This window comes from Azolla caroliniana, unplaced genomic scaffold, assembly GCF_043228905.1.
Source record: "Azolla caroliniana isolate FFs.n. ecotype wild unplaced genomic scaffold, voAzoCaro1.0.p SCAF_15, whole genome shotgun sequence".
In the NCBI taxonomy this organism is placed as follows: domain Eukaryota; kingdom Viridiplantae; phylum Streptophyta; class Polypodiopsida; order Salviniales; family Salviniaceae; genus Azolla; species Azolla caroliniana.
This window is the reverse complement of record NW_028230450.1, coordinates 15848273-15868078: the sequence shown is the minus strand read 5'-3', so window position 1 is coordinate 15868078 and position 19806 is coordinate 15848273. Positions and strand designations below refer to the sequence as shown.

Below are 19806 nucleotides of genomic sequence, written 5' to 3'. Positions count from 1 at the left end.
CATCTAACATGCCAACCTGTTTCCTTTTTGTTGAGAATCAAACTCAACTTCCCCAGTGTGGGAACACACTTTCGTATACTCAAGGGTGTGAACATCACACCTCCTAGTATAGTAAGTAGTGTGTCAAAGTTCTATGACACATATTTAGTAGGTAATTAAGTCTCCACCTCTTTTTCAAGTGGTGGTTGTAGTGAGAGAATATTGAGAAAAGGTGACTACACAAGCACCTTCTCCTCCTCCTTGCAATAGGTGGTTGGGTCTTTCTTACTCCTTGTTAATACAACTTTCTTGCTTTCTGTATACATTGTGTTCTCTCTCTCTCTCTCTCTCTCTCTCTCTCTCTCTCTCTCTCTCTCTCTCTCTCTCTCTCTCTAATGTATCATGACATGGGAGAAATGGGGAGGCTCACGCTTCACACATTATACCAAACATGTTTCACCTAACTACAAACCATATTCTTCATAGAACGGGGAAACCATACACATCGATACATGTTAGAGCCCATATTGTTATCTGCCATTCGAACCATTGCTTCCATGAGACTTAGCTCACATGCATTGCAATGTGAGATGGGGCGTTGGAGCACAAGTGATGAGAGTGGTCGACTATGCACACTTTGTCCTAAACAAGTTCGAGGGTCTGAGTATCACACTTTGATACAATGCTCTACCTTTGATCATATTTGACCATGTTTTCCACACATCTTCAACCAAGCAAACCCAATCTTTGCACGAATTTCTCTCACAACCACAATGTGCACTCTCGATTGCAACATCCATTGGTAAAGTTCTTGAACATCGAGACTTGCTACTCACTTTCACACGTATCACGTGAAATGTAATATTTTTGGTCTCATAGGTCATATTTGACCTCCGAAGACGATTACAGAATCTACCTACCTATCTATCTATCTCGAAAATAGTTGGGTATACCTCAAAGGTACGCAATGCTTTGTGAGTGAAGATCATACTATCTCACAACAAAATGCCCATTATAAAGCAGATGAAGAAAGATTGAAAAATAAGGTTAAGGATGTGCCTAAAGATGGAAATGTAGGCAAATAGGGACACGTGACCTGAGAAACTTCTTCCAAGATAATACACTTGCCTATTCGGCAAGAACCTATAGTACATCGAAGAAGAAAGCATTGTCACCTTGGAGGAAAAAGAGAAGATGATTTCCAACGATATCCAAAGAGAAATAGAGAATGTTTATTTCTATTATTTCTAAGTTTCCAAACTTATTCATCTTTCACCATTCACAAATAAGAGGAATAGATGACATCATGCACAACATCAATATGAAGGAGGGAAAGTGTACCAATTTTCTGAAAACATCATCAATTGAGGATTATGCAAAAGGAAGTTCTTATAAAGGAGTTCAAAGCATTGTTGCGGATGAGTTTTATTTACCTTGTGGAGGATTTATAGTGGGAGTCACCAATCATCGTGGTTCCAAAGAAGAATGGCCTTGACTTCATACCCTTGAATGCTTCACCCAAACAAATAGTTATACATAAAGGAAAAGATAATGTGAAGAAGATGGTGTATCACAAAGGAATCAAAGTTGATAAATCAAAAGATTAGAGCAATTCAAATGGAGGAAACTCTAACGAATCTCAAGTCTTTGGACGTTTTTGTGCAAAAGGTTCAGTTGCTTGAAATGTTTATCCATATGTTGATACACTTGCTTCTATCAAGAAGTATGTATCTCGTGGTCTTACTTATGTTCCAAGAGCGTATGTATCTCTTTCTTTGTGTTGATAAGGAGAAAGATGTTGACGGTGATTGTCGATGTGTGTGTGTGTGTGTGTGTGTGTGTATCAGGGAGGGAAAGATTTTTTTCACACTACTTAACAAGGTTTTTTCTCACACAATAATTTGATAATGTTTCTTAATATTTATACTCATTTCTCTATAGCCTACTATAAGATGAAGGGGTTCTTTTCTTTTCTCTTTATTTTAAGCTCACCATAAATGGTTCGGGAGATAAATGTGAATTTAGATTTCGTTCCTAAGAAAAAATTATGGCGAATTCATAGGACACTAGGACACTCAAGAATAAAGGTTAATATCGAGGCTTCAAACATCATAACAATCAAAGAAGGAAGAAACTCAAATGGATTGGCATAAATGCGTTTTTTTTAAAAACGTCAAAAAGTAGAAAAAACGCAGGTCGTGGATAAGAAGAAGTGTATAGAGGAAAACATTCATAAGTTCTACATCTAACATCCAATTTGAGAAAGAAAAGATTCTAGGCTCAACACCCATGGCTTCCCAACCACCACATGTCATACGAATATATAGGTTTGTCGTTGTTCTTAGTATAACCAATTTCCCAATCATCCTACTCTTCACTAAAACTAGTCATAGAGTTAATCTATAAGGCTATGCCTATAACAACTTCGCTCGCTCTGGAGAACTCTCCATCTTTCGAAAGGTAGAAATTTGGCCTGCTTTATAAGCTTACAATGCCAATTAAATAGGTTACGTGAATTCTCTACTAACTTAGACAATTCTACTAAATTAGGCACATTGATTTCGTTTGTTGTTCTCAAAGACAGATTATTATTATGTTTAACATGGAATTTATTGTGGGCTTGAGCAGACGCTTCATTTCAAGTAAAACATCTGAGAGATTGATAGGTAACACATTGGGAGACATATAAATCGAAGGCACATCGACACGAGATGGAATCAACACGTGTGTCCAACTAATTGACAGGGGCAATGGATACTCGTTAGAAAGAAAGAAAGAAAGAAAGAGAGCCTAGATGGATGTAGTTCAATTGGTAAGGTTGCCCAATGGAGACCAGGAGTTCATGGGTTCAACCCCTACATTCCACAGTGGCATCTAGTGAATTAAGATATGAAGTATATAATACTTAGAGAGATGGTGGGTTTTGAGCCCAAGACGTAGGTGCTTGTAGTGTAACAACTTACCGCTAGGGTAAGCTAATTATAATAAAAGAGAAAGACTAAGAGTTCAGTTGGTAAGATTCCCACTGGAGGTCAGGTGGTCATGGGTTCAACCCCTATATTCCACAATGGCGTCTAGAGAAATAAGAGATATTTATAGAGTAATAGAGAGGTGAGAAAATTGGGTTTCGAAGTGTAATGACTTTTACCATTAGGGTAAACTAATTACAATAGAGAGAGAGAGAGAGAGAGTAAGTTATGGGCTCTACATGTGTTCAACACTTGGTTACCTCATGCCAAGAAGCACTCTTGTTATGTGTATGGAAACCATCATCTAGTAGAGAGCATTGTTACAATTCTTTGCAAAAAGAGTTGCTTGTGTCTTCTCAGTTATTATGTTGGCCAGGAAAGGAGAGATTGCGCGCTCAATTTAATCGTTTGTTTCGTTTGGGGGTCAAAGAGGTGGGAGATATAGTTGAGGCTCCATCTCAAAGAATTTTGGAGTTTGCTGAAGCGCAACAATTATTACGTATTTCGCCTAATTATGGGTTTATTTGGCAACAACTATAAAATATTGCATTGATGCAAGGTCCCTTACCCTCTATAAACAAGAGAACAACCATTGCTTGATTGGTGTTTAAAGGGTCAAACATCATTGTTACAAGTGACTACTAATCTTTTGTATCATTGCTCAGTTGAGTCTCTTGGATGGTTATCCTCAAAGGATGAAGAAGAATGGAGATTACACAAATCTGATCATGGGTGGTGGCATATCTTACACCGTAGTTGGCATTCTAAATTACCGCTTGTAGCAAAGGTCTTCATTTGGAGAGTTTTGATTGGAGGTTTGCCTTTGGGATTAGCTCTAAAGCATCGTGGATTAACAACAGGTAATTGTTTCTTTTGCATTGTTCAACTGGAAGATAGTACTCATCGATTTATACAATGTCCGATTGCTTGTCAGATTTGGAGTTACATTTCTCAAATAGTCTTATCACAGTGTTCTTTGACACCTAGACAGTGGGTGTTTGCACAATTTACACAGGTTGACCCAAAATCAGAGATGGAGATCGTTTTTCAATTTTTGAGATATTGGGGATTGCGTCATAATTGGAATATGCGCAACGTTTTTGTATTCGACAGTAGACATGGAGTGAAAGCATATTTACGAAAGTTGAAGGGAGTACTAATGTGGCAAATTTCCTTATTGGGGCAAGTGGAAATTCTTTTCTCGGTGGAGTGTTCGTCTTGCCTATTGGCAATTTAACATGTTCCACTACCCATGTAGTGTAGTGTAGTTAGTGGGTGACCATACTCCATTGTCACACCTATTGTAAGTAGTGTTTTTTACACACATTTTTTAATGTAATTGTGTGTTTTCACCAAAAGAGAGAGAGAGAGAGAGAGTAAGTGAGAGTGAGAATTTATAAAGAGCATAGCTTGGATGTAGATAGGAGTTAGCAACATCTTGGCTCAGCCTTGAACTCGACCATTAAACTGCATTTAAACGGTTAGGCGGTTTGGAGGTTCAGTTCAGTCTTGAGCTCCTTTAAGTAGTTTGAGATCATCGGTTTGGTATGGCTCAAGACAAAACCGAACTGTTTTGGGCCAAACGGGTTAAGGCTTAATCAGCTTAGGAATAGGTTCGGTTCAAGTTCGGAAACTACTCCCAAACCGGTTAAGGCTTAAACGGTTTGGTTTGGGCAGGGGGCCAAACTGGTTAAGCTGAAACCGAACCGCTGCGAATTCCTTGTGGAGAAGCAGGGTTTATGCATGGTTTTAGTTTTATGAGGAGCTGATAAGGTTTCTCTCTCTCTCTCTCTCTCTCTCTCTTCTTCTTCTTCTTCTTCTTCTTCTTCTTCTTCCTGTGGTCTGTTTGTGAAGCCCCCTGCCTCTCTGTTGTGTCTCCATACCCATCAATCCATGGCCAGGCCCTTCCTTCAACAACAACAGAAACAGCCACAGAGCTATGGCCTCAGATTCCCCCATGCTCTTCTTCCTCCCCTGCTCCCCTTCTCCTCCACCCTCCACCTCCATCGACACAATCAGAGCAATGCGAGGAAATGTAAGCTTATCATGAAGAATGCTATAAGGTCTCTTGATGATGCTTCTACACCTCCTCCTCCTCCTCCTCCTCCTCCTCCTGAGAAGGCCAAGAAAGTTAAGAAGAGAGAAACAATCAGAATGAATCCAACTGGGATTCTCGATGAATCTCTCTCCTCTTTTTCTTCTCCTCTTCTAAAGAATTCCTCAAGTAAAGAGACTGAACTTTCCACAAAAGCTTTTGCGCAGTTCTTAAGGAACAGGTAAAAATGAAGCCTTTTCTCTCTCTCTCTCTCTCTCTCTTTCTGTCTTTCTTTTGCAATTTCGCAAGCAAAATAATAATGGTATGATCATCCCATGTCGTACGTTTAGAGTCTTTTTTGCTTTCTTCACGATCACCGTTATGAGAAAGAATGTTTCATATTTTGGTAGCGAAGAGCATGAAGAATGTTTCTTCAAAATTGAAATACACAACAGGGAGAGAAATGAAGCAGATGAAGTAGACATAAGAGAGAAAAACAGATGAAACATCTAATGAGGGTTTAAATCAAATGAAGGTTTAAATCAAATGAAGGAAAACTTCTTGTTAGTATCATATCTCATTTTTGTGTCTATTAATGAGGTAGAGAAGCATGAGGAAAACCATGAATTAGATAAGAACTTTTAAAAAATATGGCGTGTGAGTGAAGAGGAAACATAACCTCAAAATATGGCTAAGATTTTCTTTATTTCCCCAAAAGTTCCTTAGGATTCATCATCATTTCTCCAAGTGCTCCAGGTCAATCTTGGGAAGAGACAGAAAAGGGAATGAATGGGTGATATAATTCCTCAAATTGCACACATAAGTTCTCGAGAGGCAGGCTGTGACCAGTGGTATTTGGGGAAATAACAAAAAATTAGGGTGATCTTATGGGAATTCCAGAGTTTTTCTGTATAACCTGTCATGCTATTAATCATATACATACATATGGAGACATCCAAAGATGCACCACTGCAAGAATATAACTGAACGAATGAAGATGTCACTACTTTCTTTTTGCTGATTTGAGATGTAAGAAAACTGAATTGTATGATATGCGTTTTCTGAATATGATATTTGTTGAGCATATGTGTTTTCTAGACACATCTTATTGTTTTCTGTATGCAGGTACAAAGCATTGAAAGAGCTTAAAGAGACCATCGCGCTCCGTGATATTGATCTTCTTGAATTTGCATCTGCGTATGTTCCCCTGGTTATCCATTCGTGAGACTATATATTCAATGTTGTAAGATATTACCCATCTATTTGAAAGATCTACCATTTAATAGGGGGTAACTGTGTGCCATTGTTTTCGATTCTTTTTTATATACAAGAATCTTATTCGCGATCTTTTTCATTATCACTATGTAAATTGACCCCATCCATATGCTGGCAACATATAAAATGATTTGCACATGTCGAACATAAAAAATTCTATGGAACTTGCTAATTTTCCTGCTGGGCTTTAAATGAAGTTATAACTGAAAGGCTTTATAGAACAAAGGCTCGAGTTTTCTGTGTGAACAGTGAAAAAAAATGGGAAGGACATTTCACGTTCTATATGGAACTTTTTTGTACATCATCTGCTGTTCAAACCTCACCCCTGACATGGGAAATTATTCGGAACTTCAATCTTCCAATTACGTTTATTGTTTCTATGCAGAATAATCATTGACTTGATATCCATGATATTTGGATTTTTCCTGAAGGATTAATAATGTTTGGCTCATCACAATTTTCTAACTTAAATGTGCAGCTCTACTGTTTTGGGTCTGCATCGGCATATCCAGCATGGGGTTGAGCTTATTGAATGGGCTCCTGGTATAATACCTCATTTGGATTTTGCATCTATTTATTATTTATTTCTTCTATGCTGATACTCTTGTTTTATTCCATGGTCTTCCATAACATATGGATTTTGTGAATAATCATGCTACTTATTGTTGGTGACATTTTTAGTGCACCGTATGCAGGTGCAGAATTCTGCTCTATTGTTGGTGATTTCAATAATTGGCATCATCGGAAAAACTTTTCTAATCGTGAAATACAGCTTGATGATTATGGTTACTGGCGTATATTTGTTGATGATAAGCTTCGAGAAGGACAAGAGGAAGATTCATTTCATCAAGATTACAATTACGTGGATGATATCGATCTAGGCGATCAAAATCCCGACATCAAGGCACTTATGAAGAAATCCAATGATGAGTATTGGGAGCCAGGTGAAGATGAATATATGGGTGACCGGTCTGAAAAACTTGCTCAGGAACTTGCCAAAATCTTTTTTGGTGAAGACCTAGATGCAATAAACATGGATGAGAACAAAGAGGTAGATGATATTCCTGAAATTGTTGAAAGAGCAAAAGCCAAAGTTAAAGAATTTCGTGAATTGCATGGGAATCCTGATCTTCCACCTGTAATCGCTGAAGATGATGGAAAGAATTATGAATATATTAATTTGGTAGATGATCCTGTCTGGAGGAAAAGGGTTTTTGAGAAGAAGCCCCCCTTACCATATTGGAAACAGCTGATCAAAGGTAGAAAAGCATGGCAAGAGAAATATATTCCCGGCATTCCACATGGTGGTAGATACAGAATCTATTTCCATACAAAGGGAGGACCAGTTGAGCGAGTTTCTGCGTGGTCCACTTACATACTACCAGGTATCTTAAACACATCATCAATTCTATGGAGATAGCATGCGATATAATTCTATGTACTAGCATGCTTTTCTAGCAACTAATCTCCATATGCGGATGCTATTAAATTGTGTTATGCATTCTATGGAAGTTTAAATAGTTCTAGATTTGCATCTTCTATCATAGACCCAGATGGCGATAAAGCAAGCTCTATATTTTGGGATCCACCACCTGGTGAAGTTTTTCATTGGCAAAACACCAGTCCAGCACGGCCTAGGTCATTGCGTATCTATGAATGCCATGTTGGGATAAGTGGATCTAATGCACACATCACGACTTACAATGAATTTACTGAGAATGTGAGAAAACCTGTTTCATCGCATCCTATTATTTCTTCCTCACTAAATATAGAGTCTTGCAGATGCGTATACAGATTCTGTAATCGTTCATGGGCTGTTTCTCACCTTTAAGTTGATTTTCTGCAGGTTCTTCCACATGTTAAGAAAGCGGGATATAATGTTATCCAATTATTTGGTATTCAGGAGCACAATGATTATACAAGTGCAGGCTATAAGGTTCCCTTTATTTATTCATAGAGATATTAATGCGATATGTATGTGTGTGTAACGTGTATATGTAAGTACACATGAAAAGCAAATCCTTGACTCATTCAATCTTTGGAAAAACGTTTGCTATAGGTGACTGGCATATTTGCTGTAAGTAGTAGATTTGGGAAACCTGAAGATTTTAAACGTCTTGTCGACACAGCACATGGTGATTTGATAATTTTCTATTCAAGTTTCATTTAAAAACATGTATGCTTTCATTGTTCTGGTGTTTATCCATGTCTAGGTATATGTATTCTTTGGTTATAACAGACTCTCTATTATGATATTAGTAATTGGAATTCCCTTACACATGCCAGTTATCTAAACATGCCGTGTGTAAAACCTTTGTTAGGCCTTTTATACAATTTATGTTTTTTCTCCCAAGAGGTAAGTTTGCCTTTGTGCATCATGTTACTTTGCAGAGAAAGTAATTGGAAATCATATACTATGTATCTATCACAGCTGCCGGAATTATATGTGGATTTAATTGTCTTCTATTGTTCGTTGCTGCTGGTATGACATGTATATCGTTTCTTCACTTTGGCCCATTCATGAAGAGCAAGTTGAAAGCTTTCTTTTGACTGTAGATTCTTTGATTCTATATTACTTTTCTCAAGTTTTTATTACATGCCTTGTGGATGAGCATTCTGTATTGTTTCATTTCTTAACTCTGTACTATTTTCATTGGCTTCAATGAAGGATAATATCTCCCATTATGATGGTCATGTTCTTGGATGATTCCTGAACAATGAAGACATCTCTCTAGAAACTGGAAAACAGGATTTTGATTTATTTTATTCCATTGAATCTTGAGCTAGGCCAATAATTTTGTTCGGTTAAAGGAAGCCCTCCAGAAGACTGATCATGAAGTAAAGACGATCACAATTTTGTTTTGATTCAGAAAAATAGACATCATGGCCATATGCAAATAAGCTCACTTGCTTCAAATTTCAGTTGTCTAAAAATAAGCTAAACATATCATAGTAAGGCTATGATATCTTTTTAGAGAGCGAACAATAAACATTCTTTTATTTCTTTATCGTTGGTACTCATTGACATGGACTTTCTGAAAAGTGCTACATAGAGGTGAATAAGTAGTTATGAACGGTACAAGTAGTTATGAACCAATGTGAAACGCTAATAAATTGTAGTATCAACAGGCATTAATCATTAACACAATTAATGAGAGCATAGTATCTTGGATCCAATGATCAAGATGCTGCTTAGATGCCCAATGTGCTTCACAACTTGCAGTCCACATGTCATTGTTGTCATTATTATGCCAGTAATCGTATCATAATTTGTTACTGTTTTGTCACAGGTCTTGGATTGCTAGTATTCTTGGACATTGTGCATTCATATGCCTCGCCAGAAACACTGCACGGTTTATCTCTATTTGATGGAGCAAATGATTGCTACTTTCACACAGGTACATCACGACTACATTTAATTTGCACCATTTGCCAAGTACGTATAATGCTGAAATTAGATGTTTAACTAGATGTTGAAAAATAAAACCTTCTGAAGTGCTGGCATATTTTTCAAATAAAATAGAGATTCAGATTTGGCAATGTCCTATATCTAGCTGGAGATGGAAAATAAAGATGTGAAAATCAACCTGTACAGTGATTTCCTTCTAAGAGAATTGAATGTTTCTGTTTATTGTTTGCAAACTTGTGCATCTAGAAATACATTAGATTATTTTGGAATTGTACATACAACTTCTCTTTAACTTGGATATATTATGGATAATGATGTTCAATGCCAACAGAGTATTAGAACAGGTATATTTGAGAGACATCCATCTGATCCTAGCAAAGTAGTATATATATGCTGAAGGAACAATTTGGGATCATGTGATTACTCCGTCACATTGGAGGGTCTGAACTCTAAGAGCGAAAATAGTGAAATTGCTAAATGTAGCTTGCTTGATTGCTTGACATGTTTGTTATATATTTAATAGAACAGTTTTAGATATGTTGTAAAACGTGGTTCTGGAAGGTTTTTGGTACGTTTAAGATAAACATCTATCTCTTCTTGGCAATAAAACTTCCTTTTAAGAATCTTTAAAGAACCCTAAGGATGATGACTTATTATCGTCCTGTGGAGACCAGTATGTGAATAAAAGCAGACAGAGTTAGACAAACAAGTTGTGTATGGAAACATAGGTGGTAACAGAGTCAGATAGACAAGGCATAGAGGAGAGGGTTGAACCTGTGAACTCCAGCATCTGGGAGGCATGAAGCATCATGGCACACAAAAGGATCCAATAAATCGAAGGTATCCATGGTGAAAATATTGTTTCAACAAAGGACCAATGTAGCAAAAACCCTTACCTCGTGCAGAGTTAGTGGGTGGTGAGATGGTTGGGATCTGCTTCATCACTTGCAATAATGGACATGAGTTTGGTTAGAGTGAGGATATTTGCCAAGTTATCTAGAATTCAAAAATTTATATTATCTATGAAGGACAATTAAATATTATATAATCAATATAAAACTATAATGATTGCCAATGTACTACAACAGTAGACTGGTTTATAAAACTTGGCTCATTTTGCCGTTCTCATGGAGGAAGTGTGCAAAATTTATCTACCATTGTCGGATTTTAAAGTTGATTCAACTACCCTAGAGAAGTCCCAGATTCTGTTGTCGTGTAAACATGCCTGCCTGTGCTTCTCGAGCGGGACCATAGGGGTCCTGAACCAGGGAGGACGCCTACCTGTGCTTCTTTGTACTGCGTTGAAGATCTCCTCACATGAATCCCCTTTATAAATAAATGGTGCACAAAGATCGAGGTGAAGAGAATGCTTGAGAGGCAAACGTAAGCCGCGAATAAACGAACAAGGTGAATGAAGGATGCAAACAAAGGATGCGAACGTTTGGAGGCGAACGTAGGATACAAACAAAGGATGCAAATGTTTGGAGGCGAATGAAGAGAGGCAAGGCCTGCTCACCGGCAACAGCTTGACCCTCCTCACACTCACATCTGCACACACAATGCTGTAGGGTAATCGACACACAATTTAGAGAAATTTCTCTTTCTTAGGACAAAAAAAATTTGGGTTCACCAAATAATGCCATGAGTATGATAACTTTTACAACAGTTAATGATTTTAAGACAAGAATGAAGGGAGGCTTGGAGTTTCTGGTGAAGGTGAGTCGAGTGGACCACCAAGACTGCAACTACTACCGACAACTACGGCCCTCATTGCGGGATTAGTGTTCTTGGGCTGCTTCATGTTCCCTTCAACAACCAGTGCTGAACCCTTCCTTGAAGTTGTTAACGCATGGTTAGCTCAGTGGTGAAGAAGATTGCAAAGACCTCTGAAGAGGAGGTAGAGAAGAAGAAGAAAAAAATTAACAGTATACCATAATGCAAAAATCCCAAGGTCGAGCACCAAAATCCCCAAAAAGAACCCCTAAATGAGTCATTTTCCCCTCCTTTTATGGGGGGAGAGGCGCCTCATTTTGTATTAAATGCAAAGTAACCCGCTTTGTATTAAAAAAAGAGAATAAAAGAAATAATTCCTTCATTCACTCTGGCAGAGATTCAAACGGCCCTAACTACTAGGCCATTTAGTTTCTATTATTTTATATTTGTTTTCTTTAATATATATTTACATACTTGTGGTTGCCCCCCTTCTCCTAGTTTCTACCTTTGGGCGTGCCACATCATGACACCGTTGTCTAGAAAGAAATCTAAGGCACTTATTCTTACTGTGTTAGACTCTGTAAAGTTAATTGTATAGTGCTATTGTATGTATCCCAAATGTTTTTTTGTCCTGTCTTAATTTTTTTTTTGATGTGGCATTTTGTGATTAGACAACAAAATTCAGGTTGATATTGAAGTCAATGTAGATGTTTATTTTAAGGCCAATTTGACTGGTTGATTGCATCCTAGCCTATCAGAAAGAGGGGTTTCTACAATTGTCTGCATATAATGTTATTATTCAATGCTTAAGTTGATTGATCAGGTGTTAACATAAGCTCCTTTCTATTTATTTTTAAATCTGGTGCAATGTAGTATAGCTATATGAATGACATAAAGCTTCATTGTTTATTTCAGGAAAGAGAGGGCACCATAAATATTGGGGAATGCGTATGTTCAAGTACAGTGATTATGAAGTCAAACGATTTCTGTTATCAAACCTGAAGTGGTAATGTATATCCCAGAATTTGAGTGTTAGAATACATTTAACAAGGGAAATTGCCATTTGCTACATATCAATTGCAGATAGGTTAGATGAAGCATGTTAGTCTGCAAATAGATAGCAAAGAAAAATGTATCAGAAAGTAGTGTCCATCTTTGGATGCCTATTGGCATTAGATATTATTGGCAATATTGAGATCTATGGGCTGTGGAGACATGCATACAGCATGCTGTAATGCATGATGAAATCATTTTTTTGGTCTAGTCAACATTTGAGAGACGATTTTGGAGCTTCCGATGGGTTCCATTTGGAGAAGACATGCTGCATATACTTTGTTGTTCAGGATTTACACATACATCATGAAATAAACTCTTCTAATGTTTGGTTTGATAATAAATGCACATTAACCAGCACTGTTATGCACATTATATGCATACTAACCTCAACTCGATTCTAGATGTTTTAGTACTTTTTGGTCTGTGCATACTTCTTGTGAGAGAATTTGTGACTCTTTGCTCATTTGAATGTTATCGTTTTGGCGGGATCTGATCTACATTTTCATAAAGAAATTTTGAAATCTCAGGTGGGTCGAGGAATATCATATTGATGGTTTCAATTTCCATTCATTGGCGTCAATGCTGTACACTCATAATGGTTTTGAAAAACCTACAGGCAGCTATGACTTGTGAGCTATGATATTTTTATCAGATAATATCCAATAGTCACGATTTGAAGTCCTAAGTTTTTAAATTTTGGATCTGCAGTTTTTGCAATCAGTATGTGGATCAAGATGCACAGATCTACTTGATATTGGTTAATGAATTACTGCATGGACTGAATTCCAATATTATAACGATTGCAGAGGATGTAAGGCACATTTCTTTCACTAGGATCTTCTGAAATCTTCCATAGATTTATATTCCTTCCTCGTAAATGTTCAATGTATTTTGAAAGGAACTTTCCTGTGGAGGGGTTAGGGCAGAAGTTGTTAAATCTTTTGTGATTGTTAAATACCAGGCAACATTTTACCCTGGACTTTGCGACCCAATCCATAGTGGAGGCCTTGGATTTGATTACTTTGTTTGCACACAGCCAGCTGAAATGTGGTTGTGGTTATTTCAAAATGGATCAGATGAACATTGGATCATGAGTCAGGTGATAATGTCATTTAACATTTCTTACCTGAAGATGATATGTGAGCTTCTTTGAACCCGTAACTGAATCCAATCCTCTACTCCACAGATTGTTGACACTTTAACAAACCATAAGAGCATAGGCAAGATGATTGTTTATACCGAGAATCACATGCAGGTAATGGAAGAAAAATATTGAGGTTTTTCTTCTTGTTCTGGATACCAGATGTAAGATATTTTTGTGTGATGATATTTATATGTTTGCATCCCTTTGCCTATTTGTTTGAAAGTCTATAGCAGGAGGGATGTCATTATATCAAGTGTTATTATCCCGTTCAAATACTAAGGATGGAAAGGCAGGATTGGATATGAAAGGCGTGGCATTATTGAAGGTGTATATATTAAGTTGCAAATGATGTTGTGTTGATATCATGTATCATAAGCAAGTATAAATAATGAAAATGTGAGTACTTTGCTAGATGATACGATTGGCCACACTGAGCATGGCTGGGTCAGGATATGTGAACTTTATGGGCAACGAATTTGGTCATCCAGAGGTAGTTACAATATTTGAGTTTTGAATTTTGGTTCAATATTGCATAGTGTTGTGATTGACCTTGTCTCATTATCAGAGGGTTGAGTTTCCAAGGTCCAGCAACCGCCATTCTTTTTCCCTTGCACGCCGACGATGGAATTTATTGAATGAGAATGGACCTCATTCATACCTTGCAGACTTTGATCAGGTTGGATGTAAATTATTCATTTCATCTGATTCTGTTTATTTCTGTGTTAAAATGTATCCGATAAATCTGTAATGCAAACGGGATGGAAACAATAATGTCATTACTAGTTGAACTAGGGGACAGATCCTGATGCTAGAAATGGGCAGTGTCGAACAGTTATTATCACATGTAGAAGCTGAGTATAGGTAATACCTTGGGAAGGACGACCTTCCAGAGGGTTCATAAACCCCAAAAATTAATTTTGCCTGTGTCTCCCTTAGGTGCTTAGGTTTCAGTTATTAGCTCCTATTAGGTATTTTTTGGCCCTCAATTTATCCTGCAGGGTTGCACACTCAATGCATCTGTCATTGCAGATGCATTAACTGATTGGCCATTTTTCATTGTTATTTCAGTATTAATTATCAGTCATTAAAACTGATTGGTGTCGATCACTCATAATTACACATTCTCAAGCAGTTCAGTTTTGGAAGGTCTGTTGTTTACTTCCATTGATGAGTTTAACATAAACAGTTGTAATTGTTTTAGGTCTCATAAGCCGCTATGGTCTATTAGAGATTTCTATATATTTTGATTATGGTCAATTTGACTAGAATCACAAGTTAGAACCCTTTTTCTGCTTAGAAGAGGTATGTATTGGGAAATTTAAGGTAAGATTGTAAGTTGCCAATGAAATAAGGGGATGCTGGACTATTTACTTGAATAAGCGAGGATTCTTAAGAAAGCTAGGATTTATAACTGTGGTTAATGTGGCAAATCATTTACAGATTAAGAGGATGTGGTCAGTGGGGAACATGAACTGTAATGGTTCCATTGAACCCAAAATTTAGGTTGGATTGGATGCTCATTGGCTCTGAAAAGGAAAAGGTATTTTTCATTTTATGGCAGAGTTTCTTAGAGGGAGGTTGCAGGAGATTTAAGTAAAGGAAAGAGGGACCATAAGGGTATTCTTTGTAATAAGATCAAGTTTGTTTTATTTCAAAGAGTACCCTTAGGGTCCCTATTTCCTTTAGTTATATCTGCTGCAACCTCCTAAGAAACTCTGCCATAAACTGAAAAATACCTCTTCCTTTTCTTCCTTCCATGTGGAAATTTTTTGCATACCATTACATAGACAGCCAGGGACCTTGTTTACAGTTGCATCTAGTGTGTTTGGGTGTACAGCTGCTACTTATTGATCAGCGATTCTTTGATTACATCATCGAGGACAAAAGCTAGAATCTGTTAGGATGCATACATGTCCGGGATCAGCTGCTCATTGCAGGGATCTAAACAGTATTATTATTATGGGCTGCTTTGGTGGTTTTCATTGTGCATACTACTCAGCATCACATGAAATATTTTGAGATTTCATGGGCTTTATTTAAAAAATTTGAAACGGCGTCAGAAAATAATTAATTATAAATATAAATATATAATATATTATATATATTTTGAAGTGTCACACTTTTTTTATGTATATAGAGAATCTTACCACTCATCATTGTACAATTAGGTAGCCTCTGATTCTGTTTTTGTAGTTTAAGTGTTTTTTATTTCTCAGGAAGGAAAGATCATTCACAACTAGTGGTTCTGATTCAAATTATGTATGCATTTTTAAATAATGTGATATGCTGTACATGGAATAGTCTCTTGGCCCTGAAATGATGTACTAAACATTTTTGTTAGCAAGGCAGGCATTAATGATGCTCGAAGAGGAACATGGTATTTTAAACCGACGACCTGCGGAGATCCTCTTAGTAGATGATGATGAAAAGGTTGATAAGTAAATGCTGATTTATTTTGTTTAACTGAAACTTGTTTGAACATGAACTTTCAAAATGATGCATTGCTAGTGTTGCAGATACTAGCATTTTCTCGTGGGAGGTTGCTGTTTCTTCTTAACTTTCATTCAGAACATTCTCATGATACCTTTGAGATTCCAGTAGAAGAAGCAGGTCAATATGAGGTGAGCTCTAAGTGGATGGCAAAGATTGTTTTGTAAATACGAAAAAACATGTAAATTTGGGCTGTAAAAATGTATTCATGCAAGCTACCTTCCCCTATTCATAAATTTTATTGTGAGAACATGATGTCTATGCGTCTTGAACCATCGTTGATGCAAGAAAACATATTTTGTGGTCTTTGAATCAACTTGTTATTGGTTACAATATTACAATCATAAATGAGGATGGCTGCTATGTTTGCCTGAGTTGTTTCTGGTCTCACATGTGGTTTCTCAACGTCAATTACATGCACTGGCACACTTCTCATGCATCATAACCAGTCACAGGGTTTATGGTGTATGGTCTGCAACAAGTCTTTTGCTTTCCCATGTTGGAACTTGAGCTGCATATAGGTTACCTCTCTTTTGGGGACAGTCCTTATTCTACGCCATGTCTTAGACCTGGTTGTTATGCTGGTTGTTTCTTGGCAGTCCACAGGCCTCTTGAGATGACTTCATGTGATGACTTGGAATTCATCACAGTGATACGGATTTCCACACAGTTTCCAACATTTCCGTGTGTATCTTGAAGAGCTGTTTCTCTCACTCCTCTGGTCCATTTGATTTCCAAACTTACGTTGGAGACTATTCAGAGAGGTGCATCTGTTCTTTGATTTTAAAATCAGTGTAATTACCTGGCAATTTACAGTGCCAAATCATATTAAAATTTCTGCATAGTATCTTTCAACGAGACCAGGGAGTTTTTGGCCATGGCCCTAATATATTCTACTGTTAATACTTTCCTCAGAATTTGATCACATTTCAAGTGTCAGATATATCATGTGAATATCCAATATGATGTATTGATTTAATATTTTTTTTTAATATCTTGATTAAGAGTGGTCTTTTATTTGCAGTTGCTTTTGGATAGTGACTGTACGTCTTTTGGTGGAGATGGTCGTTTGGATGGCCATGTGTTGGTAATGAATAGCTCTTTAGTAAGGTATACACGTAATAATATTTTGTATGAATATGGCTACCTCACCTCTATGAACATAAGCACCTCACATTATCCAAATCTTTGTTGTTGACGCATTGAAATATATTTTTTATGGAAGGAAAAATGGAGCTTTTACATTGGAGTTGTCCTTACCTAATCTAAGTGCTCAGGTAGAAACTTACGGTTCATTTTCTGTGGAAATACTTTTTTGACTCATTTATTTATTAGTAAATTTTAATTACTATTGTATATTAATTGCAAACTGCAATGCTGCGAGATACGAAGGTTATATTGATCTTTAAGGAAACAATCAAACAAAAGATACAAAAGCCCATAAATTTAGACAAGGAGAACCCTTCTACTCTTTCAAGAGTGATGGTGTATGTTCATCTGAAATTTAGGGGATATCTTACAGACATCCCAACAGCCCACTGGTTCAGTATGAACCTTTGTAAAGCCAAGATTGTGGACCATCTTTAAGTATAGACTGACTAGCTAGAAGCTTTAGGTGGATTGGAGATGTACCCATACACTTCGTTTTAGGAGGCTCATGCTGTTGTCATTTCAACAACTTTTATGGAGTAACACTGTTGAGGCCCCATCTTACAGGTGGTTTGCGTTTCAGTATAGACTGACTACTTGACTTTCTAGGGAAGATGTGTAGGTATAGAGAGACCTTCAGGAAAAGAGACCAATGGGATGAAGTTACTTTTCAGAGGTCACGATATATGATGGTAGTATATTGATATTTGTTCCTTGGTCCTCTGTAAGGTGTATGATTTTGGGCTTTTGGTTAGGATAATATTACTTCTCTTTATAATTATTTGATTCCTTTATTTAAGGTATATAAACTGGCACGAATGGCAAAGCTGTGAGTCCTGATGAGAAATGTTTGATCATGTAATTTGGAACACCTGATTTGGACCTCATAGGAGATAAGGCATGTGCATTTATTGAGATGTTCCAGGCGAAAACATGGATCATGAAGAACCAATCAAGTTTCTCAGCTCGAGTTGAAACTTGAATCGTGCTAATTTAGTATTACTTCCAAATTAAGTCTACAAAAATGATCCTCAACTTGCCAACTGGGGCATTTATGAACGAACACCTACTGCGAGATCAGATGCAAGATATTTTGGTGCTATTCTACACAGATAAATGACAACATATATAGTTGGGAGATAACTCTGTACTACTAGCATTCCCTTTCTTATATGTGACTTGTGAACAACTATAAGTTACTACAAATTACATGTGTCGACTTACATATTTTGAGCAAATTGGTAAAAGAGAGCTATAAATATCCACATCAAGTATCATGGCATGACATGGTGATGTGTCCATTTATCGATTTTCATTCAAAATTTGTGGCAATGATCTCTTTGTTGTACATATGGTTTGAGTTGTTATACACCAACAACTTGCCTTTCCAATGGAGATGTGTAGGCATCGAGAGAAACCCCCATGAGGAAAGAAGATCATTAATGGCACAAAGTTCCTTTTTAGAGGTCAATATATGTGATGGTAGTTTTTGGCAATTGTAACATTATAATTTGGTATGATATATGATACCTGATGTTATATCATACATCATTTTGGCCCTTGCATTATTTAATATTACTTCTTATTTCATGTTTTATTATTATTTTGCTCATCTATTTAAGGTCTATAAACTTGCATGGATGGCAAAGTTGTGAGTCATGATGACAAATCTTTTAGGAACAATGCAAAGTAAAACAGAGGAATGGGTAAATGTAATGACGGAAAAAATGGATCCATTGCATAAAAAAGATGTTACAGAGTTAGTACCTACACCTATTTGTAAGAAAGTTATTGGTCTAAGTGGTTTACAAGGTAAAGTTTAATGCTGAGAAGATTGTGGAAAGAAATAAATCAAGGTTAGTAGCAAAAGGTTATGTGCTAATTTATGGCTTGTACTGTCAAGAAACATTTGCCCTATAGCAAAAATGTTAAAATGTAGAGTGAAGGTGCACTATTCTGTGCAATGTCAACAAGTAATTAGGCATGCAAAAGAAGTCATTGGAAAATGATAGTGAGTTCATGCGAGGTACAAAAGTGGGAACTTGTCATTGGATTGGGAGAGATTTCTTATGCCATTTTGAAGTTGATAATCGTGGTTTTAGTCTTATAATGATGTAGCAAAAGGAGAAAATGATTTCCCAATACCTCACGGGAGAAGAATGACACCATTTCCTTTACTTGATTGAACACATTTTCCTTATCTTTTGATTAGTGGTATTCTTACATTGGGGGTATTGATGTCATATAACACAATCAGTTTGAAATAGGGGATTGTGCCAATTGCACAAATGTAATTCAGGAGGAGGCTTCTTTCTTGAAGGAAGTGGGGGCTTTGATTGCATAAGATCATCTACTTCGATTCTAAGAAATGGGCATTTACTCTTTGCCAATACTATTTACATGATGTTCAATCCACACAAGAAACTTGCATATTGTCATCATCTTGACTTATCACGAAGGAACCTACATTTTGAGTTGGGATCAAATGGCACTAACAAAGTCATGTCAAGATCATTAGGCCTTGCAACAAGTTGGATTGTCAATACATCGGGCTATACATATCTTTGACTAGATCTATGAAGTCGCA

General features: G+C 36.9%; 1 protein-coding gene across 7 annotated transcripts; it reads left to right on the top strand.

The window, feature by feature from the left end:
- The first annotated feature begins 4812 nt into the window (after positions 1-4812).
- Positions 4813-18496, top strand: EMB2729 (Alpha amylase family protein). 7 transcript variants are annotated; one of them, XM_087331161.1, is made up of 21 exons: positions 4813-5224; positions 6109-6180; positions 6737-6801; positions 6954-7643; positions 7806-7978; positions 8105-8194; positions 8318-8393; positions 9549-9656; positions 12296-12386; positions 12964-13065; positions 13145-13247; positions 13398-13535; positions 13623-13691; positions 13804-13905; positions 13993-14070; positions 14146-14256; positions 15930-16010; positions 16097-16201; positions 17095-17180; positions 17296-17347; positions 18020-18496. In XM_087331161.1, the coding sequence occupies exons 1-21, from the start codon at positions 4842-4844 to the stop codon at positions 18050-18052; spliced, it is 2808 nt and encodes a 935-aa protein (XP_087187287.1). In that variant the 5' UTR covers positions 4813-4841; the 3' UTR covers positions 18053-18496. The 7 variants fall into 7 exon arrangements, 5 of the variants coding, with proteins under 5 accessions (XP_087187287.1, XP_087187289.1, XP_087187288.1 ...); XM_087331165.1 differs by lacking the exon at positions 4813-5224 and having other exon boundaries at positions 6106-6180; positions 6940-7643; XR_015531023.1 differs by lacking the exons at positions 17296-17347; positions 18020-18496 and having other exon boundaries at positions 15926-16010; positions 17095-17181.
- Positions 18497-19806: the final 1310 nt, after the last annotated feature.

Bases quoted from the DNA above. Each gene is read 5' to 3' on its own strand.
- EMB2729 (XM_087331161.1), top strand. From the start codon at position 4,842: ATGGCCAGGCCCTTCCTTCAACAACAACAGAAACAGCCACAGAGCTAT. The intron at 6,802-6,953 runs GTATAATACCTC...CACCGTATGCAG, and splicing joins GCTTATTGAATGGGCTCCTG to GTGCAGAATTCTGCTCTATT. The intron at 14,257-15,929 runs GTTGGATGTAAA...TTAGCAAGGCAG, and splicing joins ACCTTGCAGACTTTGATCAG to GCATTAATGATGCTCGAAGA.